The sequence below is a fragment of the Pelodiscus sinensis genome, chromosome 7 (assembly GCF_052426305.1).
Source record: "Pelodiscus sinensis isolate ZL-2025 chromosome 7, ASM5242630v1, whole genome shotgun sequence".
Classification (NCBI taxonomy): Eukaryota; Metazoa; Chordata; order Testudines; family Trionychidae; genus Pelodiscus; species Pelodiscus sinensis.
The window spans coordinates 45857173-45877063 of NC_143058.1; the positions used below are offsets into that span (position 1 = coordinate 45857173).

A 19891-nucleotide genomic window follows, 5' to 3' on the forward strand; every position below is an offset into this window, starting at 1 on the left:
ATATATTTTCTTGTTCTAACAATTGGGTTATTCTATTCATTTAGGGACTCATCAAAAATCCACTGGAGTCAATGGAAAAAGGTGGCTATTCACTTTAAGATACAGTGAATCAAGACTTTAAATATTAAAAGTAAAATGAATTAAAGCCATATTGTATAAAATGAAGCAGCTGTAATAGACTTTGCAGGATTGGGGCCTAAATTTGTATTCTCTCCACAAAAGATATACAGGCTTATATGCTGGTAACTGATGCATTTCAAAGTTGGAAAACAAAATAATGAGAACACTGATTTTTTTAAAGCAAACATTTCAGTAAAATGTGGGTTAGGGTTGCCAGATGGTCTCCCAAAAAATACTGGACACCCGGTATTTTTTGGTCAAGCAAAAAAGCCCCCCCCCCCCCCGCCCCGCCCCAGCTAGGCTTCTGAAGTGCCCAGAGCGCCGATCATGGCCCCACCTTCCAGCTGCTCCACCCGCTCACGCCAGGCTTCCGTCCAGTGCGCAGCCAGAAAAATGAGAATACACCAGACATTGCACATGTCCAGTATTCTGATTTTTTTTACCGGACAAAGAGCGCAAATACTGGGCACCTGGCAACCCTAATGTGGGTCCATTGTTTTTTCAAAGCAAACAGATCTCAGTACACAACATGCTTTCAGACCAAAACAACAACAATGTATGCAGTAACTTCTAAGCCCAACATTAACAACATACTTTTTTAATGTCATCTTCTGAAGCCTTTTTGAATTCATTTTCAAAAGGACTTGCTAGCTCATTAAATAAACCCACTTCTTCACAGTTCTTCAAGAATCTAGTTGGTGTTGGTGTCTGATCTGAAATGAAATTAAACATGCAATTATTTTCCAAATTCCATTTAGGAAGAACAATTTCTTACTCTTTACAAAATAAAAATATGAAAATATCACCAATGCCTAAGTTTTAATTATTTTGGTTATCTATTCTAAAGTTAACACTAAAGCAAACAACCACCTAACTAAAATAAAGTTTGTGCTACAGTTTAAGAGCTCTTTAATATTATTTTAAAACAAATTTTAGATCAAGCTTTCCCCTATGATGAGAGATACTTGCAGCCCATTTTACCTAAAACCACTATTACTGAGGTTAACCTCTCATTTGTTTTAAATGATTTTCCAATTAAAGTGGACATATACATTTTCTGGCAATTTAATTCAAACCACTTTAAATATATTTACTAAGTGCACTGAAAAATATTTTTGGCAGCTTGAAATATTCCTGTATTAGTTTTTAACTAAGAGCTTATTGAACAACTTAGTTCTCAGTTATTTCATCATGCGGGTTTTGCTTCCACCTACATGAGAGAGTAGTTAGATCTAAAAATATGTAAATGATTAAAAATAGATATTTACTGGATACATAGCCAATTTGCTTAGATTTTTAAAGTTATTTTTAATAATACACTCTTTAAATAAACTTTACAATATGGACGATTGTTTCCACTTTGACAGAGGCACAACTTGCAATGCCCAGGTACAAATTAATACACGTAAAATCCAACAAAACACGTGAATGGGTCTACAGAGATAGCTATTAGGACACCTTTTATTAGATTTGGTGTTCTGTTGTATGGAGCTCTCTCTCACCTCATCATTCTCCATGTCCATATACACTCTGATAAGTAGCAGGCTACAATGTAGGCTTGAATGGTTATATACATGAAAAAGATTGATTAAAATACAGTATTTACATGAAACTATTAATTTCTGAAAGGTGGCATTCACTTATAGTTTGGACCATTAGGAAGACTCTCTCATTCCAAACCCCAGGGACAAAACTGGAAAGAGACATATGGCATGTGGCCAAAATATTTCCTAAGCCTCCCAGGTACACTTCTTTTACTCTTTCATTCAAGTCATCCAGAAGTGGTACTGCTGCTCCACCTGCTGGAGACACACAACTCAGGTTTGTAGATTAGTAAATCCTTTATGACACAGGTAGAGATGAAGAGGTAATCAAAAGTCTGAGTTCTGTCCAAAATTCTTCTAAACTGTACAGAAGTATGTCTCCATAGCTGCTTAATGAGCTCCACATGTCCCCATACTACCAGCTGGGAGAGACTCGCTGCTCTGATCTAAGCAGGGAGCTGCTGCTGTAGCTGAGGGAGAAGTGCCCCTCTCCCAGCCAGGCAGCTCCGTGTGTGGCAGCCCTGAATCCCTGGGCGAGGCTCAGGCAGCTGTGGGGCCATGCTGCCTTGCAGCTGAGAGGGAACCTTGGTTGTGTCTCCATCTGTTGGCTGAAGGAACTACTCAAGTGCCTGGATTAGCAGACAGGAACATTTTAAGAAAGAAGTTTAATTTTCAAACAGCAATGAGAAATGCTGTTGTGTGTGAGGGTCCACAATTCAAACCCAAAGGAAAGTGGCATTCATGGAATCATGGACCTGTTTTGTATTTCTTCTCTTATTGTAAACAATAGAGACAATTGCTTTTGTTATTCATGTGCTGTGTCATTTGTAAGTTGCATGCAAAGTGCAGCGAAGATAGCATTCCAAACTTAGATTTAAAAGATGTTTGCATGGTAAAACTAGAATCACAGAACTTTCACTGAGAACTGTATGGATGACTTCTGTACTAATTTAAAATTTATATTTTGGATAGTATGTCAGCTCCCATTTATTTCCCTTAGAATGTATGAGCTGTCAGGTTAAAGTAAGCTGTTTTACTGTACGCATGCATTATAAATAGAGGAGATAACATTACAAAAGGTTCCACTAATTTCAAGGGACGTTCATGTATGACAGCGGATGAAGATCATGGAAGTACTGTAACACATTTGGAAAAGCAAAAAATGAACTCTCCCACTGTTTCACTGCCGCTCTCCTGATTACCAGACAGACATCCCCTGCAAACAGCATACAATGCAGATAGCATTTATAGTTTTAAGAAGTCTGCCACTTTTGTTAACTGTAGAATTCCATTTGAATCTCCTAATAAATTGGCAACTTGGAATAATGGAAAGAGTGTATTTGTACAATTAAATTAAACCTCTACTACTGGGAAATGTTTTGACTATATCTATATGCACTATCCCACAGAAGATCAAGAGGAGCTATCTGAAAAACTGGGTTGTTCCCACAAAAGCTCACGATACTATATATTATTTTTGTTAGTCTCTAAGGGTATGGTCTACACAGCAACTTTATTCTGAAATACTGTCAAGCTGGAAGATTTACTTCCACTCCTGTAAACTTTATTGTATGAGGAGTGCTCTATTTCAAAATAAGAACTGCGTAGATGCTCACAATTTTGAAATAAGCTACGCAATTGACATAAAATAAACTAAGCAAATTGAGCTAAGCCCTGGTGTGTAGATGCACCTTAATGTGTTTAATTTTTTTTAAGTTACAGACTAACACAGATACCCCTGTTAATTAGCAACAGTTACAATTTAATGGTCCCTCCACAATCTGTCTGTGTCTACAAGAGCCTTCCTACTTAATAAATTTAGAGAGGAACTTTTTGGGAGACTTCCTTTTTTTGGCCAGCCTGTATCTTATTTCCTTATTGTTTTAGATCTTTAAAAAGAGCAAAGGATTCAAAGGTAAGTTTGATTTTTGGATATTGTAAATAAGTAGTTCTGACAGACAAAATTAAAACATTTGTCTTCTTTATAACAATCTATTTACTTTAAAATATTTACTCTACTATTGATTGATTTTCTTGAGACTACTAAAGACTGTAAAACGTAGTATTTTTAGAAACAAAATATTTTAACATACATGTAAACTCTAAGGTCAACCAAGACCTTGGGGAGGCATTTAAGTATCAGATGAGGTTAGACATAAAAGGTTAGACAGTAAGTGTTTTTTTAGATGAACACTTACATAAGTTAAACTACTGCAATATTGACAATCATGTATTTAGTCTACATACCAAATATGAAGAGAAATGTTTTAAATAGAAATGTAATGGCAACATGTATTCATTATCTAACCTTTACCATACTCCATGGGTTATCAAATGTCCTTACAATGCAAACACACTCTGACAACAAAAATTACTACATAACCTCAGGAGGGGGAACTGAAGCCCGAGTCCATCCAAGGCCAGGTGCCCTGTGGGGTGGACGGGTGAGTGAAATCCACTGCATCAGGCGGGGAGTGAGCCCAAAGACGAAGCCCAAAGGCTTCAGCTGCAGGCACAGGGTCTATAACATTTAATTAGTTAAATGTTAACCTCCTTCCGACCTTGTACAGGCTGGGAGCCAGCAGTCCTATGGGGCTGCAGCAGCCCTCTGCCCACAGCAGATCACAAGTGAAAGGCTGCTCCCAGGTCATGATTAACTGTTACCCTATAAGCATCACCCATTAAGGATTACCAGATCATATCCCTAACCTGTAACCTGAACCCCACCAACCGGGGATGAAGCCCTTGGGCTCTGAGCTCCATCACCCAGGAACGAAGCCAGACTTTGGCCCCAGACTTCAGCAAGTCTAAGTCCTGAGCCACAATTTGAGAACGATTGCCATATAGGAATTCTTTGGTATTTTCTTTCACCAGTCTACAGAAGTTATATAATGTACAAAAAACCCCACAAAATTTGTGCACATTCCATAAGCAATATGGATAAGCTATTAATAAAAGTATATACTAACCAGCCACAATGACACTGTCATTACGAGCTGGACCAAATTTCAGTGTCATCTCATGTTTATGTTTATGGACAGCCAAATGATCCTCGTTGGTAAAACGCTGTGGCAAAAAGTTTTAAAGTAAAGTTAAAACTCTGAATTTGATTAAAGTGAATATAATATGTAGAGTCATTTTCACAGCATGCAAAACCATCATTTTCACTAAAGTACTAGTTAATTTTTTAAACACGTACACATCGGTTTTTGTTAATTCGGGATACAATATTCTACCATCAAGCGATCAGCAAAACACATGCACACAAAATACTAAGAAATAATGTCCACAATAGTTAACACCATGTTGAGTGAATAAAGGCCAATATAAAACAAAACTTTGCTTTCTGATACTGTGAAGAATCCTACAGTGATCAAAAAGTCAATATAAATTTTTGACACAAAGGGAATATTATAAACAATTATGGTCTTTGAGCACAGCACCATTGATGGTTTTTGCAACAACAGAAGAGCTGGTTCTCTGCATTAGCCAAGGTTGAACATGGTTTTTGTTTAAGGCTTGCCCATTGTGTCTAAAAGTAAAGACAATCCAAATAGTCACGTGGACATGTGGCATAGGCATGTATGCTAAGTTAATATTCCATAAAGGATCATTTGAGCAAGTAGACCCCTGAGATACTATGTCCTCTAAAAACAGATTTTTACAGAATCACCCAATGTTCCCTTTTTTGTTTTGTTTGTACACACCTGGAACTCAGATTACGGCTTCAATCATCCCACTACTAAAAAAAATGTAGAGAGTTATTGAAACGAGAATTTTAAAATCTCCAGAATGGCTCATGCCGACAAAACTGATGAGCCAAAGAGATGGAAATGCACATTTGCCAAGTAGGCTGTCGTCACAACAACTAGTAACACACTGTGCTCATTGTATTCATCCATTTTGATTTCTACCTATACCGTTTGCACCTGTCAGAGAATGTGTGATGCGCACATCCTTCCTTTCAAACGGAGTCTTACACTGTTTCTCTCACTCTACCTGTATGCCAGGATGTAGGGGGTTCCTGCCCTTCTCAGTGAAGTCTGAGTCTTTTCCTTACCGTGTGTAAGCCAAGATTTGGATCTTCTGCTGGGATGGACGTCTACAGCCCTCTCTCATATGTTATGTCCTGATTTGAGGTAGGGACTCCTTCACCTGCCTGTCTCTTCCTGGTTTCAGCCAATACATGGAACCTCCTAGCCCCACCACCTTACTATGTACCTAGAACTCCTCCAAGACCACTAGGGACCTGTAATGCCACGGAGAAGGGTGGAGCTGATAAGTGTTGGAGGGGCTCAAAGCAGCAAGCATATATTTTTTTAAATGTAAAGGAAATGAAATGCACCAAAACTTCATTAAGACAGAGATGCGGAGACCTCTTAAACTTAAATCTCTGAAAACCTGGAAATGCAAAGTTAAAATACATGCCACCCCTGCAGTACAACTTTAACTCTGCCCATTTCTGAATGATGCCCTAGCATACCAATTACATACATTTACAGTATAGATGCTACAGAATACTTGGAAACAGAACATATGATCACAGTATGATAAAGTCTAGTAGCCTTTTTTCCCCAAAGCAAACCCTGTGTTTAAGTCAGGTGTAGGAAATTACCTCCCTGCTCTTGGTCTACACTCAAACACTGAGTTTACTTTGCACAAACCACCCCAGATTTGCAATATATTACCACAGTTTCCTCCTTGCCCTGAGGATTTATTCTGAAACATCATCTTCACTTACCCCTCACAAAGTCCCAGACACCACAGTCATGTATGCCATTATGCTACTGATAATCTTCATGGCAAGGTAACTGGCGTACCTGTATTCACAACCAACTGAAAACTCAGTGCTGAAATGAAGCCTACTTGATCCCTCAAGGTACACATGCACCTCTCTTTATATCACAGTCACAGCTCTGCCAAGTTGTTCCTATTAATCCTTCCAACATTCAAAATAAGTACACCTAGCATGGCGATAAAGCTGAAGTCCATGCAGATAAATGATGGGAGTCAAATCAGTGAGAACTGTATAGGAAGACTCCTGTGGGAGTGAACAGAGGCCCAAGAATCCCTATAAGCAGTTGGTTGTACCAGCAAACACTGGGGGAAGGGAGGAATTGCTACTGATTGCTCCTTGTAGTCCGTTTGCAGGCCACTTGGGGGTACATAGGACCTATGATAGGCTATGGAGTAATTTCTACTGGCCGAGAATATAGAATGATGTGAAATTATTGCAGGTCTTGTGCAGTATGTCAGGAGAAGAAGAAATCTGAAAGTTCCCCCACATCCCTTACCTAACTTACAGAAGGCTTTCCTAAGGGTGGGTCCAGAGCCATGGACATCGTGGGTCCAGTGCCATGCCACACTCAGAGAGGGAACAAGCATTTCTAAGTGGTGGTGGATTTTGCAACTAGGTACCCTAAGACAGCTGATCTGTCGAATATAGAAGCTGAGATGGTGGCAAGATCCCTACTCACTAGATTTAGCATAGAAGTTTTCCCTAAGGAGATTTTGTCTGATTGACACAGTGAACTCACGAGAGAGGTCTGATGCTGGGCCCCCATATTTTTATGGAAATATGTTTTTGAATATGCATAACTCAAATATGCTTTATGCAAAATGGGACAAGTAACCTATATTCATGAGCTAATAATACCTTTAACGTGTATATTCGATTTGTGTGCATGTATCTTTCATGTATGTGAAGTTAGAAATATGAAGTGTAATTCTTTTTATTAACCGATCTAAATCTTTAAGTGAAAACCATTAGTGGTACAGGCAGTCCCCGAGTTACGCGGATCCGACTTATGTCGGATCCGCAGTTACGAACGGGGTTCCTCTCCCTGGTCTCCAGCAGACCAGGGAGAGGAAGCAAAGCGGCGGAACACGTGGGCAGCGGACAGGGCTGTCCGCTGCCCACGCGCTCCGAGGCTTGGCTCTGCTTTGCCCCCCCCCCCCCCGTCCCCCTGGTCTGCAGACCGGGGGGGGGGGCGGGGGCAAAGCAGAGCCAAGCAGAGCCAAGCCGCAGAGCGCCCGGCCAGCTGACAGCCCAGAGCGTCTGGGCTGTCAGCTGATCGCGCGCTCCACGGCTTGGCTCTGCTTTGCCCCCCCCGTCCCCCTGGTCTGCAGACCAGGGGGATGGGGGGGGGGGGGCGCAAAGCAGAGCCAAGCCCCGGAGCGCCCGGCCAGCTGACAGCCCAGACGGCTGAATCTGGACGCCAGTTCCGACTTACATACAGATTCAACTTAAGAACAAACCTACAGTCCCTATCTTGTACGTAACCCGGGGACTGCCTGTACTTAAAAACTTAATGGCCCAGTGCTCAATATAATAATCTGTAAATAGTCTGGTTTCTCCTGTAAAGCTCAACTGTGGTTGGTCCTACAAAGACATGTGACCATGCCACATGGTGTTGGAATCCATCTTTAAGTTTCTATTTTTCCACAGCAGGGGAGGGGAGAATGGAAGAAAGATTTCCTGCCCTGGGGAAAGTCCATTTAATGAATGGGAAGCAAACAATGATTGTCTTCAGCTGGATTCACAGACTGATCCCCACCACAAGAAAACAATTCTAATTAGTGGGAGAAAAGTTGCTAGACCCAAGTCAATAAAAAGATCAACTCTGCCCTTATTGTACCTGAGATAAAAACTAGAGTAAGAAATTATGATTTGTAACAACTTCACTTAGTATATTAGGATTAGCTGGCACGTTTTGTTTTATTTTAACTTAGTAATTTACTTTGATCTGTGTCATCACTTGCAACCACTTACATGCTTTTTTAAAATTTTTATTAAAATCACTTTTGCTTATTATCAAACGCAGTGTAAATAACCGTTATGGGGCGGGAAGGAACAAAACATTGTTAAAGGGAACCAACTTTATGATTGTTCTTGGTGTTAAAACTTTTATAGAGGGTACAAATGGATTTATCTTGGTTTTAGTCCCATTGGGGCTGTGTATCAGGATGCTGTGTCAAGCTCCAGGTGTTACTCTGTTGGGGGGCTGTTACTCCAACTGTGTGCCTTTGCTAGAGAACACCAGAGCTTCTGACTCAGCAGGATAAGGTGACGGGGCACCATAGGTGGCAAGCACACCGCTAAGCCCACCTGATCAGTCCATCAGGTGACAGTCTCATGGGAAATACAGTGATCCAACCCCTCACAGGTTTTTCAGAGGTTGAAGTTAGCCTCCTCTACATTCTGAAAGGGCACAAGGTGAAGGCAAACAACTCTGGGCTAATGAAGTTCTCTCAGCTAACAGACTTTTAAAAATCACTGAATTTTTAAAAAATAAATTCTTAAAGTCATGCTATCAACCTGCGTACTAATTAGGTTTTTTTCTTTTAATTATTTAAAAGTACTTCCAGGTATTATTATCTATGCCTCTGAGCCCTGTTCTACATGTTACTTTAAAAAAATGTAAAATGTCCACCAAACCAAAGTGGAAACTGATCAACTTTTTAGGAAAAAGTGTGAACAAATTTAAGTATTTGTCAAATACACACAAATATTTTCTTCTACTCCCTTTCAAGTATATCAATCATATCAATCCTCAGCAATTCTTATAACAGGTAAAATATTCATACAAATTTCATTTTTAAATTGACCATGTCCCTAAATCTATTTTTATTAAGACCTGGTTAATATTTCCATACTTATGAAAATGAGGGACCCATGGTACTGCTAGAGCAAGGCATAGTGCAGGTTAGTTTTTATTTCACTATACTGCAATAATGAGTATATATTTTACCTGTCATGAGCATACATTCAATTACAGCATTTATGACGACAAAAAAAATCATAGCTGACATCTTTAATACTGTATGCTTCAAAAAAATGTTCGCCATTTTTATATAATTCACATTACATTAGTTACTTCTGCAACCTGTCACACACCTGAGTTTTCTGTAATCTCAGTCTCAAATTTCATGGCATAGAGCCTGAAAAGCTAAATAAATTACTGAAAAAAGCAATGTTTCAGATTACAGTGACTCTTGATTTCTTTTAAATAAGTGGTAACTTTCTTTCAGAAATAAAAGTACGTTGAACTCTTGAATATAATACTACACTGACACACAAAAGGTCCTGTATAAGATTAAGAATTAACCCTAATGCCGTGTTTTAACTCTTTGCTTCTGTAAAGCAATGTTGCTCAAAAACAAAAACACCCATAACAAACCAACACCCACTATCTAGTAGAATGCAATGACTTTTCCTTACAGTATAAGCATAACTTGAACAGTCACCAGTACAGTACATAGTAAAAAACACATAAAACAAGCCTAAAAAACGACTTATTAGCTTCAATATTATTTAGCATACTGGAAAATTACACTCATCTGCATGTGGAAATCCACATGCAGCAGTGGACAACTACATTTTCTCGTGTAAACATCACAAGAAAGGTAACAAATAGAATGTCTTGAGTCTGCTTGGGGACCTAACTACAGGCTGCCCAAATGTGATGTGTAATATTAACTTAACTTTATTATGAGAGCTGTGTCCATAGAACTACCAAGCCTTGGTGGTTCCTTCATTTTGTGGTACAGGCTACAACTGTACCCAGGTTGGGAGATTCACATCCTGATACCTCTCCCTGAAGTATACACATGGTTTCTTCACTAAACCCTAGGGTAAGGGCTACTTGCAAGTTTGTAGTGGATACTGACGAAATTGAGTGAAGCTCATTGTTTTCATCAAGAAAAATCTCAAGTGTTACCTAAAACCAGGGCTCAACAAATTGCTGTTTCTACTCGCCCATGGCGAGTAGATTTCAGCCGTTCGCTCCGTTTGCCCCATTCACCGGCGCTGCGCGCATGCACAGTGCTGATCTGGCGCATGTGTGGGGCTGGCGAGTAGATCTCACTGCGGTTTGTTGAGCCCTGCCTAAAACCATACAAAATGGATTACACCAATATGGAAGGGAAAACAAGGATAATTATTTAGGACAAAATATAGTACCCCCTTTCTAATCCTGTTATGAGCTGAGATGATGTAAGACCTCATTATCAGAACATAAGAATGGCCATATTGGTTCAAACCAATGATTCATCTATCCCAGCATCTTGTCCTCAGACAGTGGCTGGTGCCTGAAGCTTCAGAGATGAACCAAACAGGACAATTATCAAGTGGTTCATCTCGTATCGTCCACGCCACACTTCTGGCGGCCAGAGTCTTAGAAACATCCAGATGACAGAGTTGCATCTCTGACAACCTTGGCTAATAGTCATTGATGAATCAATCTGCCATGCACTTGTGTAATTTTTTTCTGAACATGCTTATACTTTTGACCTTCACTTCTGCTGGCAACAAGTTCAATAAGACTCAGCTTTATGTGAAGACATACTTCTTTATGTTCGTTTTAAACCTCCTGCTTATTCAATTCATTGGTACTCCTGGTTCTTGTGATACGTGAAAGGATAAATAACACTTCCTTATTCACTTTCTCTATCCCATTCATGATTTTATAGATCCCTACTATATTCTCCCTTAGTTATCTCTTTTCTAAGATAAACAGTCCCAGTCTTTTTAATCTTCCCTTGGACAGAATCTGTTTAATACTTGTGATTGTTTGTATTGCTCTTCTCTGCACGTTTTCAATGCAAATACAGCTTTTTTTGAGATGAGGTAACCAGAACAACACAAGGAATTCAAGGTGTAGACATACCATGAATTTATATATGGGCATTATGATATTTTCTGTCTTATTTATCACTTTCTTAATTATTCCTAATTATTCCTAATTTTTTTGGCTGCCACTGAACACTAAGCAGATGTTTTCAGAGATCTATACTCAGATGATTTCAGTATCTCTTTTTAAGTGGTAAAGGTTATTTTGAACTCATCATTATATATGTGTAGTTGCGATTATGTTTTCCAATTACTTGGTGTTTATCAATATGGAATTTCATTTGCTATTTTCTTACCCAGTCAAATGGTTTTGAGAGCTCCCTTGATCTATCTTGGGTAATTTTTGTATGTCTGCAAATTTTGCAACCTCTTTGTTCACCCCTTTTTCCAGATCATTTATGAGTACAGGCAGTCCCCGAGTTACGCGGATCGGACTTACGTCGGATCCGCAGTTACGAACGGGGCCCTCTCCCTGGTCTCCAGCAGACCAGGGAGAGGAAGCAAAGCGGCGGAACACGCGGGCAGCCCAGACGTGTCTGGGCTGTCCGCTGCCCGCGTGCTCCGCGGCTTTGCTCTGCTTTGCTCCCCAGCAGACCAGGGGGACGGGGAGCAAAGCAGAGCAAAGCCGCGGAGCACGCGGGCAGCGGACAGCCCAGACGCGTCTGGGCTGCCCGCTGCCCGCGTGTTCCGCCGCTTTGCTCCCCATCCCCCTGGTCTGCAGCGGCTGAATCTGGACGCCAGTTCCGACTTACATACAGATTCAACTTAAGAACAAACCTACAGTCCCTATCTTGTACGTAACCCGGGGACTGCCTGTATATTGAATAGCACCAGTTTCAACATTTAGCCTTGTGGGACCTTGATATTTACTGCTCTCTACTGTGAAAAGTGACCAATTATTACTACACTGTGTCTCTTATTTTGTAACTAGTTACTTATCATTGAGCAGACCTTCCCTCTTACTCCATGACTGCTAATTTTGCTTAAAAGCCTTTAGCGACAGACCATGTCAAAAGCTTTGTGAAACTCAAAAAGTACATTATACTGATCAGACCAGAATTCTAATGGCTACTGTGGTAATATTTCCTTTACAAAAGCTGTGTTGAACCGTCCCCAAAATATTTTGTTCATTTATGGGAATCTCAATTTTTTCTCTTTACTAGAGTTTCGCCCAGTTTGCTTGATACTAAAGTTAGGCTTGCTGGCCTGTAATTACCTGAATAACCTCTGGAGTCAAAATGGGAAGAAATTTGGAAATGCGCATGAGCAGAACAGAATCTCAGTTCCCTGTACAGCCCATTTGCAAGGGATTTTTTCTGAAGCTGGCCAATCAAGATGGGAAGCATGATAGAACCATCAGGCTAGTACTGGATTATACTGCATTAGGAGAAACTCAGATGTTTATTGAAACTTAAGTATACCCAGAGGCTTCACTTTACAAATTCCCATAATTTAACCTCCACAGTCTTCATAAATACTGGAGCTCTATTACACTTTGTATTGAACTTGTATTCCTGGTAATTCCTACTAGAGATTTAAGAATGTGCTCAGTATTACACAAATTAATGCATTATTTATTTCCATTTTAAATGTTTAGGTATTTTCAATTGCTAAAAACTAAAAATTCCTGCTGTCATCTACTTTAGAAAATATTTACAGCATGCAGTTACTTTCCAGGATCTGTCATTAAGGAATATTTCTATTCTTCAAGCTAACATAAAATACATTTACCTGTTTTTTTCTACTTGACCAACATTAATAGATTCAAAGCATCCTATTACCTGGCCACATCCAGGGGCAGTGCATAAAAAGGGTTTGTCATCACTCATATTCCACAGGTCCTTGTACTACCTAGGTTGAAATGATAAAAAAACAAAAACCCTCAAAATATCTGTAGTAATTGCAACAAGTTACCAATACATCAATCTCCAAAGCCCAGGTTGGAAGCATTACTAAAGAACTAGCAAGGCTAGGGATGTAAAATCCTGGTTAATCAGTTCACTGGTTAAACATTAGGTTAACTCAGTGCTTTTTTTGTGATGGTATGCCCCAGCACGGCGTACTGGCACCTATTTTACCATCTTACTTGAACTGAATGGGATTTCCCTCTGGCGTTGTGGCATGTACTTCCTGGGATGGCTCCCAACGTAAGCCCGCCCAGGACACATGGCTCTTAAAGGGGCTGCAACAGCATTTTGGCCCCAGCTCAGCTTTTTTTTTTGCTCAACAAATCCCTTTGCTCCCCCCAACAACTTTGAGCCTGGAGCACCAACACATTTTTTCTTATAAAAAAAAGCACTGAGTTAACGTAAGGTTTAACTGGTTAAATGACTAGCGGGATCTCACCGCTGCAGTCCCCCAGATCCTGGGGCTCCTGCTCTTGGCCCTTGCTCTGGGGCCTGAAAACTGGTTACCCATTCACATCTCTAGCAAGAACCACCCTCTTCTGCTTGCAGTGAGCTAAGTTTTTGATAATACAGTTGAACACATACAAAATGGGAAACAACTATCTAGGAAGGAGTATTGTGGAAAGGGATCTGGGGGTCATAATAGATCAGAAGCTAAATATAAGTTAATAGTGTAACACTGACAGTAAAAAAAAGAGCTAATTTTAGGGATATATTAACAGAAATGCTGTGATCAAGACACAAGTAGTAATTATTCCGCTCTACTCTGTTCTAATTAGGCCTCAACTGTAGTACTGTCTCCAGTTCTGGGTGCCACATTTCAGAGAAGATGTGGACAAACTGGAGAAAGCCCAGAGAAAAGTGTAACAAATGATTAATGGTCTTGAAAATATGACCTATGAGAGGACACTAAAAAATTGGGTTTGTCTAATCTGGAAAAGACGACTGAGAGAGGCTAGAATAACAGTTTTCAAGTACATAAAAAATTGTTATAAGGAAGAGGGCAGTAAACTGTTCTATTTCACTTCTGAGGATAGGATAAAAAGCAATAAGCTTAGCCTGCAGCAACGACAATTCAGGTTCGACAGCAGGAAAACCCTTTTAATTGTTGGGATAGTTAAGCACTGGAAAAAAATGCCTAGGGATGTTGTAGAATTGCCATCATAGGAGGTTTATAAGAGCAGATTAGACAAACACCTGTCAGGGATGGTGTAGATAATGATTAGTCCTGTCATGAGTGCTAGGGACTGGACTAGATGACCTCGAGGTCCCTTCCAGTCCTACAGCTCTATGATAATCAATGAAATAAAATGTCAACACATATGGCTTTAAGGATACATTTTCCAAGTCCCAGATATCAATATACAAATCCATCCAAATAGGTACATGTAATGGAGTTTGAGCATGCATCTCACTTTGAAAGACAAATTTAAAAAAAAAGCCACCTGTATGTAATATATAATTGTAATATGTACAATACATCATATATAATACATAATATATAATGTATATTCGACAAAATATCACTGAAGCATTTTTTAATCACTGGAATAAAAATATATTGCAAATGCATATTTTTACAAATACAAAAAATTAGCAAAGCATATAACACCCAAAGACAACTGCTAAGTACCACTAGGCCATGGAAAACAACTCATTCCCCAATTCCTTATCTACCTTTAAAGGAAGTCAGTAGATTAGAAATGCCTATGCACATCTCTACAACAGAGAAGTCTTTTTCATACATATTTATAAAAATATATATATTTCAATACCACTTCAGAAATCCTATAATAAAAACAATAATATTTACCTAGAGACTTTATATATGTACAGTAAGTCAGCAGAAGATCAAAACATCACTTCACTTAGCAATACTCTAAACAGAGACAAACACATACACACACATCTATACCTGGTAGATTTCATATGTAAGCCAAATTTCATAGGGTGAATAGTTTATCACATTCTCCTTTTCATGGCAATGAACTGTAATTAAAGAAAACCATTATTGTGCAAGCTAAATAAACAAAATGAAGTTATTCCTTTGTAATGTCTTTTGGATACATTATATAATACCATTCATTACCCTGGATCAGGTTTGGATTACACTGAACACTTCCCATTTGTGCATATATTTGATTTGACAGCTCCATAATACAGCCTTCCTTCGCAGTACTATTTTTCACTTTAATAGATAATTTCATGCAAGCATGACCGAAGCTGTTATATCGATCTCATTCCAGTGCAGACAGAAATATGATTGGAGGGCTTTTCACGCCGACATATCTAGCAAACTCTGCCAAAAGGAGCTGCTCTCCTGTCGGAATAGGTAGTTTCTTTACTAAGTGCTATTGCTGCTACACTGTAAATGTAGATAAGCTTCCAATTTCCTTAAGAGCCATTGGTGAGGAATCTTGTCAAAGGCTTTCTGATATTCCAAGCTGACTATATACAGTACATAGAATCGCTCTTATCCACATGCTCATTGACACCTAAAAAGAATTTTAATAGATTGATGAGACACTACTTCCTTCTGCAAAAGCCATAATAACTCTTCTCCAATAAATCATGTTTATCCTTACCTGAAAATTCTGTTCTTTACTATAGTTTCTACCAATTTGCCCAGTACTAAAGTTAGGCTCACAGGCTGTCAGGATCTCTTCTAGAGTCCTTTTAAAAAATTGCTGTTATGTTAAGCTGTCTTCCGGACATTTGGTAGAGAGGCTGATTTTAGTGATAGGCTACATACCACAGTTAGTAGCTCACAACTTAATATTTCAGGTCCCTCAGAACTCTTGAGTGGATACAATCTGGCCCTGGTGACCTATTACTGCTTAATTTATCAATTTGTTCTAAAATCTCTATTGACACATCAATTTGAGACACTACAGGCAGTCCCCGGGTTACGTACAAGATAGGGACTGTAGGTTTGTTCTTAAGTTGAATTTGTATGTAAGTCGGAACTGGTACATATTGTAGGGGAAACTCTAGCCAAACATTTCTCCAGAGCTCAGTTTTATTCTCCCACACCTCACTTCCCTCAGTCCTTTATTCTCAAGCTGAGGTGTCTGCTGAGAAAAGCCGCTCCGCGTCTCCCTGGTCTGCTGGGGGGGGGGGGGGCACTAGCTTCGTGTCTCCCTGATCTGCTGGGGGGAAGCAGCTAGTGCGGGGTTGCCTCACCCCGTTTGTAAGTAGGGATCCAATGTAAGTCGGATCCATGTAACCCGGGGACTGCCTGTACTTCAGCTATGCCATCCAAAAAGACTAGCTCTGATGTGGGCATCTTATACATCCTCTGCAGTGAACAGAAATGCAAAGAATTCATTTAGTTTCTTCACCATTGCCTTGTCTTGAGTGGTTTGCCAACACAGGAGTTTCATTACTGTCTATATTTACATGAAGGCACTATATAAAAGGACAATCCACAATTCTTTAATTAATCTAAAATCTTAAAGATGTGATGAAAAAAAGCCAGAACAAAAATATGATAAAAGAACAAAACTCGGACTATTTCTAACAAAATTTCTCTTAAATGGATCCCTGAAAGTATCATGATATCAAAGAAAAGATCTACTTATAAAGATAGTTCTGAATTGGTTAAACTGAAGTAAAAGACAGTTAAAAAAATGTAATGGTGAAGCCAGAAGAAAAGAGTGGCATGGTGAAAGAAAATAAAATTGTATTGCTCCCAACCAAAAGATTAGTAAAAAAAAAATTAAAAAAAAATACACCATTTATAGGCAAAGCCCCCTTCTCTAGCCACTGTGGCAGGTGGGAGGGGTTGCTCCAGCCCAGCAGGCTGGAACACCTTGCTCCCCTTCCCCATCCATCCTGGTTTAATCAGCTAACCCATTAAACTTAACATTTAACTGGTTAACTAAGCAGGATTTTACATCCCTATTCTCAAGTAAGTTCTGCATGTAAGAGACAGCATGGAAAAAGGTATGGAATCTCACACACATGAAAATCTGGCAAATGACTAACAGACTACTATAGTTATTCAAACAAAGAAGCCTTGTTTACTGTGATGAAAGACAAGTGAAAGCACATACAAAGGGCAAAATTTTGAAGGTTCTGCAGGTAAAGACAAGAAACTTGTCTTCGATGCAGTGAAACAGGAAAAAGATAAAGGACCAATGTACATGATCTTAGAAACTGTATTTTGTGTATCCTTTGGAATCATATGCCTGTTTCAGACATGTTACCCTAAGGCATTTGGTTTATGTGTGATAGAAGTAAACTAAAGAACCCAATCAACATAGGCAGCCAGAACAGGTGACCTTGATCATACCTCAATGCATAATGATGTCCCCAAAATTAGACTAGTTCTTGGACGAATATCGATTGGGCTTGTAGGAAAGAGATCTCATTTATCCCTTGCCCTCCTTTTCTCTGACCATAAGCAATCATTAAATAGATGTACAATAACTTAACTTTACCCACAACTGTAACTAAGAAAATAAGATTTTAAATGTATTTAAAATGTACTCATTTTAGTATGTACCCATTTGTCAGTTACCTTACCCATACAAAGTGACTTGCTACAGAATATAATTGAGCATGAGATCAAGCTATTGTGAATAACAGACAAGCTATGATCAATATGGGAAGGCATAATAGTGTAAGCATTTAAAAAACATTTCTCTAGATTTTTTCACCCTTCAAGTTCAGAAACATGGGTTGTTGTTTAAAAAAAACCAAAAACAAAAAAAAAAAAAACAAACAAAAACCCAGAACCTTATGTAGAATTCACTCTGCCAGGCAAACTGTTTTAAATTTGTTTCTCGGCCAGCTTTTCATTACCAGTGTAGGTGACACTTTAAGAAGTCTGAAGGGCAACAGTGCATCTCATCTACAAGAAATGCTGAAATGATTAATCATTTACAACATATAGAACTTACAATAATGATAGTTGATAAACTGTGTGTCATCTTCGGCCTTTTAACTACAGGGCAAATTTCACTCTACCAAATGAACAAGCTCAGAACACCTGTCCTGCAAGCAAAACATTAATACTTAATTGATCAAGATTATTATTTTGACCTAAGTAGAGTTCCTAGGCACTACCTAGATAATAAATATGACATTCTATATTATTGCAAAGCATAATCATTAAGCCCAAAGCATCTCCTCAAAACTTCTTAAAAAGGAAAAGGTGCAAATGGAAGTGGAGTGGACATTAGCTACAGTAATTGCTATACAGGCAGCCCCCGGGTTACGTACAAGGTGACTGTAGGTTTGTTCTTAAGTCGAATTTGTATGTAAGTCGGAACTGGTACATATTGTAGGGGAAACTCTACCCAAACATTTCTCCAGAGCTCAGTTTTATTCTCCCACACCTCACTTCCCTCAGTCCTTTATTCTCAAGCTGAGGTGTCTGCTGAGAAAAGCCGCTCCACGTCTCCCTGGTCTGCTGGGGGGAAGCAGCTAGTGCGGGGTTGCCTCACCCCATTTGTAAGTAGGGATCCGATGTAAGTCGGATCCATGTAACCCGGGGACTGCCTGTACTGTATTTCAAGTGTTTACGTTTTAAAGATTTTTAATTTTATGTCTTGCAGTTCACTTCAAAATCCATTAGTCTCTCATTCTTTTTTCCCCACCACTATGGGTGGCAGCCCTTAACTGAGAGTTATGATACACTGAAAATGTAAAAGTGAATGTTACTTCTGAATGCAGAAACTGAACGCCTCTTTGAACCATTAGGCTACATAAAAAGTAATGCAATATACTATGTGCACTGCTGACTGTTAGTAGCCCACTTGGTCTACATTGCTGTTATAATTCATTAATTTGTTTATATACACTGAAAAATTATCCTAGATTTAATAACAAATGTTTAATGTAGACTCCTTGGATTTAAAGAGGCATTAAAATGTATCTTTAACTGTTTATTGTACAACATTAAAAATAAATATTAAACAGGTAAGTCACAGCAGGCAAGGAAAAATGGTCACTTAAAAATAGAGAGGCATCATTTATATATTTAACGTCTGCATTGTTTTCTTTACATCATCTTTTCTCATATAAGAATACTAGCACATTTACCATTGTTCGGGTCCTTAAAGAGGGGTTCAAGGCAGGGGGCTAGGGATGTAGAAGGTACAAAAGTCAGGATTGAGGAGGGGCTCTTGGCAAAGGACTGAATGTGTATGTGTAGTACGGTAGGTAGAGGATGGGCAGGGGAGTCAAAGTCCCATTCCCTCTGAGATTTGTAGCAGGGGATGCTTGCTCTTCCCCTTTCTGTCCCTGTCAGGGAACAGTGAAGTGCACAACTTATCTGCCCCTTTGTTCCCTAGCCCAAGTGAGGAACGCAGAAAACTGCACTTTCCCCTTGCTCCCTGACAATGACAAAGGGAAACAACTAGCAGTGTCCCCGCAGCAACCGGTTGGGTATGTGTATGGAGAGCGCTCCCACCCCTGCCTCGTCAAAGGCACCAGCAGGGGTGGGAGGTTTGGGGGCTCAGGCAGTCCTGGACAGAGTGGGGACATGCTCCCACCCAGGCCCTTTCACCTTCTCTCTCTTTTCCATATGGTTTTATGAGAAGCAAGCCCATTCCAGACACATCTCATTTGTGTTAAGTTATGATAAGAGAAAGCTGTATACTGAATTCAGTGGTCCTAACTCTTACTGTTGAAAAGGAGTTCTTGAACAAAGTGACAAACTCTCTAAAATATATATTAGATAA

At 39.4% G+C, this 19891-nt stretch overlaps 1 protein-coding gene across 5 annotated transcripts in view; it reads right to left on the reverse strand.

Annotated features, from left to right (window-relative positions):
- The window catches only part of ATF2 (activating transcription factor 2), a 102821-nt gene that overhangs the window by 74559 nt on the left and 8371 nt on the right, over nucleotides 1-19891 (reverse strand). For 4 of the 5 annotated variants that reach the window (XM_075933683.2, XM_075933672.2, XM_075933684.2 and 1 more), the window contains exons 3-6: nucleotides 15118-15191; nucleotides 13077-13146; nucleotides 4634-4730; nucleotides 715-833 (exon numbers count right to left, since the gene is read on the reverse strand). In XM_075933683.2, coding sequence (XP_075789798.1) covers nucleotides 715-833; nucleotides 4634-4730; nucleotides 13077-13124 — 264 coding nt within the window. In that variant the 5' untranslated portion in view covers nucleotides 13125-13146; nucleotides 15118-15191. Of the gene's footprint in view, nucleotides 1-714; nucleotides 834-4633; nucleotides 4731-13076; nucleotides 13147-15117; nucleotides 15192-19891 lie in introns of those variants that run through there. The other variant, XM_089779767.1, reaches the window with a different exon arrangement.